The sequence below is a fragment of the Cariama cristata genome, unplaced genomic scaffold (genome assembly GCF_000690535.1).
Source record: "Cariama cristata isolate BGI_N322 unplaced genomic scaffold, ASM69053v1 scaffold22918, whole genome shotgun sequence".
Classification (NCBI taxonomy): domain Eukaryota; kingdom Metazoa; phylum Chordata; class Aves; order Cariamiformes; family Cariamidae; genus Cariama; species Cariama cristata.
In genome coordinates, this window is record NW_009629743.1 from 2,993 (window position 1) to 6,644 (window position 3,652).

The 3,652-nt window shown below is 55.1% G+C and overlaps 1 protein-coding gene across 1 annotated transcript in view; it reads left to right on the forward strand.

The window, feature by feature from the left end:
* LOC104165619 (copine-2) overlaps window positions 1-3,652 on the forward strand; it is a gene marked incomplete at its 5' end in the record, with an annotated part of 17,029 nt that overhangs the window by 2,902 nt on the left and 10,475 nt on the right. Inside the window, 2 exons of the mRNA XM_009705293.1 lie at window positions 436-569; window positions 1,399-1,453. Coding sequence (XP_009703595.1) covers window positions 436-569; window positions 1,399-1,453 — 189 coding nt within the window. The remainder of the gene's footprint in view (window positions 1-435; window positions 570-1,398; window positions 1,454-3,652) is intronic.

Genomic DNA, 3,652 nt, shown 5'->3' on the forward strand with positions numbered 1-3,652 from the left:
AAAGACCTGCTCGGGGTTGCGACTCTTTGGTCAAAGACCTTGAGATCCTCATGCCCAGGTGGCCCTGCCTGCCTTGGTGTCCATGGGGCTACTCCGTCCCTGAGCTTAATGCCTGGGAGATGGGCAGCGAGAGTCCTGTGCTGGAGGTGGTGATGGCTTGCTCCAGGAGCGGGGGCTGCTTCGGAACACCTTATGTGATGCTCAGAGGTGAAAAATGCAGGTGTAATAGTGAATGGCTTTGCCTGACTTGGTATTTAATCAGCTTTTTTTTAGGGTAGGTGAAGAGCTGGATTTTGTTAAACTTTTTCAACTGTTTGAGGTTTGGGTCTTGGTGGGACTGTGTGCGGACCTCAAAGGCAATGGAGGCTCAGTGGCCAGGTCTGGGGTGGTGTCTGCTAAAGGAGGACGGGTCTGTGCTTCTCTCTCGTTCCCCAGGTTGGGATTGACTTCACAGCCTCCAACGGGAACCCGCGAGACCCCTCCTCTTTGCACTATATCAACCCCATGGGGACAAACGAGTACTTGTCGGCTATCTGGGCTGTCGGCCAGATCATCCAGGACTATGACACGTAAGGACGGTGCCCTTCTGCCTCCACCCCTGCTTTGCAGATGTTTCCCTGGTTTCCCAAGGGGCTGCTGGGATGCGTGTGCCTTGATTTCCCGTCTGCAAAGACAGGGTTAAATAATACCTTGCTTTTGAAAAGCTCCTTGGGAGAAAACTGCCATGTACATTGGGATGCAGGAGGAGGAGAGGATAAGGACAGGTTTTCTCCTCTCCCCCCCGCCCCATCGCCGCTGTTGAGAGGAAGGGTGTGTTAGTAGAGGTGGAGCATCCTCTACCAGGGACAGCTGGAAAGCAGCTGCTTGGGGCTCTCTCGGTGCAGAGGCAGGTGCCCTCAGCTTGCTGGTATCTGCCGTCGGCAGCTGCACCCCCCGGCTGCCTTGTTCCCCAGCCGCCCTGAGGTGTGCAACACAGAAAAATATCATCTTAGCCATCGCTAGAGAAAACAAAATACAAATCTGTTGGTCTCGCCATGCTGGCTTTTATGACCAAAATGGATAGTTAGGTTTTTTTTAAATCTCCAGGGTTACATGTCTGCAAGAGACTCAGGTGTTTGGGCAAGAGGATGCTCCTGATGCCTGTAGGTGACGAAGCAAAGCTGGACTCTTTTTTTCTCTAAAGATCAAAAGCCAGAGGGGAACATCTATTCTCTCTCTGTTCAGCTCTCATGATTTTTAAAGGCACTGTGTTGTTTCGGGAGAAGGGAAGGCTGGCACATTTTTTAGCTGGCGCTTTCACTGTAGCTGGGCGTTGGGCAGCTGGTAGCACGAGGAGGCTGTAGCAAGAGCCTGCTTCGTGTGTGTAAATACACCCGCACGTTTTTTCTTCTCTTTTAGAGACAAGATGTTTCCCGCTCTGGGATTTGGTGCCCAGCTCCCGCCGGACTGGAAGGTGAAGTGTTGTGGCCATCTGCACATTTGAGATGGGTTTGTCCTGATATTGCCTGGGCAGGAGCGGAGCTGCTGGAGCTTCCCAGCTGGCTCAGTTGGGAAAAAGCTGTTGGGCAGAGGGGGAATGGGTGGATGTGGGATTTCAGCCAGTGGAGAGCAAGATGCAGCAGTGTGGGTGGGTAGCGAGGCGGGGATGGGGCACGGGCAGCCCGTTCCTCCCTTCTGAGCTGGCATGAAAGCAGCAGCTCCCTGGCATTAAGAGGCAGAGCCAGGGGTTGATTCATTTTCCTGGCAGGAGGCAGGAACAATTCTGGGCAAGGGAAAAGGCCCCTGGGTGACTGTGTCAGACAGTGGCAAAGTCTGGCAGGGGGCTGGGAGCTGGGTAGCCTCGACGTGATGTTGCACAGGCAGAGCCTGCAAGGACTGGAGTAGAGGGGCTTTCCCAAAAACCACCTTTATCTTTTGGTGGGATTAGGCACCAAAGGGGTTAAAGGCACCCTGGTCCTGCGAGGGCCCGAGCTGGAGCATCCTGCTCCTCAGGTGGGCAGGGCTTGACGCTGCTCCTGCAGTCTGGGCTGGCTGGTGGGGAGCATCTTCTTACGGCTGAGAAGATGTGCCGGGACACCACCATCTTTCATTTCTGGCTGGGTCTTTTGGCTGCTCTTTGCTCGTGCCCTTAACGTGCATTTTCTTTCTGCTCGCTGGTTTTGAGAAGTTCCCAGCTTCGGGCTGGGGTTGAATCTCGGTGAGTCTTTTGCGTTCTTTGGGAGGGGAGCTTTGCTCTGGGCTGAGCGCAGCGGGGCACGTAAGTCACAAGTGGCCATGAATCAGGCCAGGAAGCTCATCGCTGCCAGCCCTTGAGGCTGGGGATGTCCTGCCCACTCCGTCTTTGAGCTTTTCTCTGCTCTCCTGGCAGCCAAAATTCATATGACTCAAGCAGAAATATATATATATAATCTGTAAAAACTCCAGAGGAGGTTTTGCAACGCTTCTGCCACACAGGCGGGGTCTGCTCTGTAGACGGTGAGGACAGAGCTCCAATTCATATGACTTGCTGTTTGCCAGTCACAGGAGGAGATCCCTTCCGTGTGCACTTTGGAGCTGATTCATCCTCCTTGGCCAGCAAATGTCTCTGGTCTGTCACTTCGCCACTTTCCGTGGGAAAATGTTGGTAGGCAGCTTCCAAGGACTAACAGCCGGCTGCCATCAGGGGTTTATTACTTGGGGAGAGGAATGGGAATGGGAAACGCAGTGGGGATGGACAGGGTATGGGAGCTCAGCCTGCTGGGGGAACGGGCGACTCATTACAGCGAGCATCCCTCAGCGCCGGGGGGGAAAGGCAGCACTGGGCTGGAAACGGCCCTTCCTGTAAGGCTGGAGGCAGGTACCGGGTCAAGGATGCTGGCTGGGGCTTGTGGGCAGGGGGATGCTACTCCTCTGCCCTCCCTGCAGCTGGCTCCTGCAGCCTCCTGCTGCTCCCACGGGCCTGGAGATGCTCATAAGTGCTACTGGAAAAAACCACCTCGTTTTCCCCCAGAATGTCATCTAAGCCCACATAAACCCCACTGGAGAGCAGCTCTCCCTCCCTACATGCTTGGCCTGTCCCTAAAGGTCATCCATGCTAACGCCCGGACTGATCCAATGGTTGTTTCACGTTAGGAGTGCGGGCATCCCCCGCGCATCGCCCCGCACCGCTCCAGCCTGGGGCTTCATCCCTCCTCAGCTCACCCAGCCCGCGGGGTCTGTGCACCCTCGGCTCGGCTCGGCTCGGCTCACTCGTTTAAGGTTTTTTTGGCAATCCAGGCTCGTTGGGTAGTTTCAAAGCCAGAACAGTGGTCCTTCATTGAATCCCGTGGTGGCGGGGAGCAGTGTGGCCAGTGATACTCCTGGGGGGACATGGCGAAGGGACCCCCAGACCGGAGTGACAATGGGGAAGATCTTTAAGAGATAAGAGTTGTATAAATGGTGCTTTGTGTTCCCGTTGCCATGGCTCCCCCAACGCTTCCCAGGCGCCCGTCGGAGCGAGATGTTTTGCACACAAAAGTCTCGTTGGAAATGTCAAAGAACATCTTGCCGTGTAACAGCTCTGTGGAGAGCCTTGAGCAGTTTCCCAGTAGGGAACAGGAGAGGGAAGCAGATGGGTTGCGGTTTCTGGGGGATGAGCAAAGGCAAGGCGGCTTAACGCGATGCTTAACGTCGG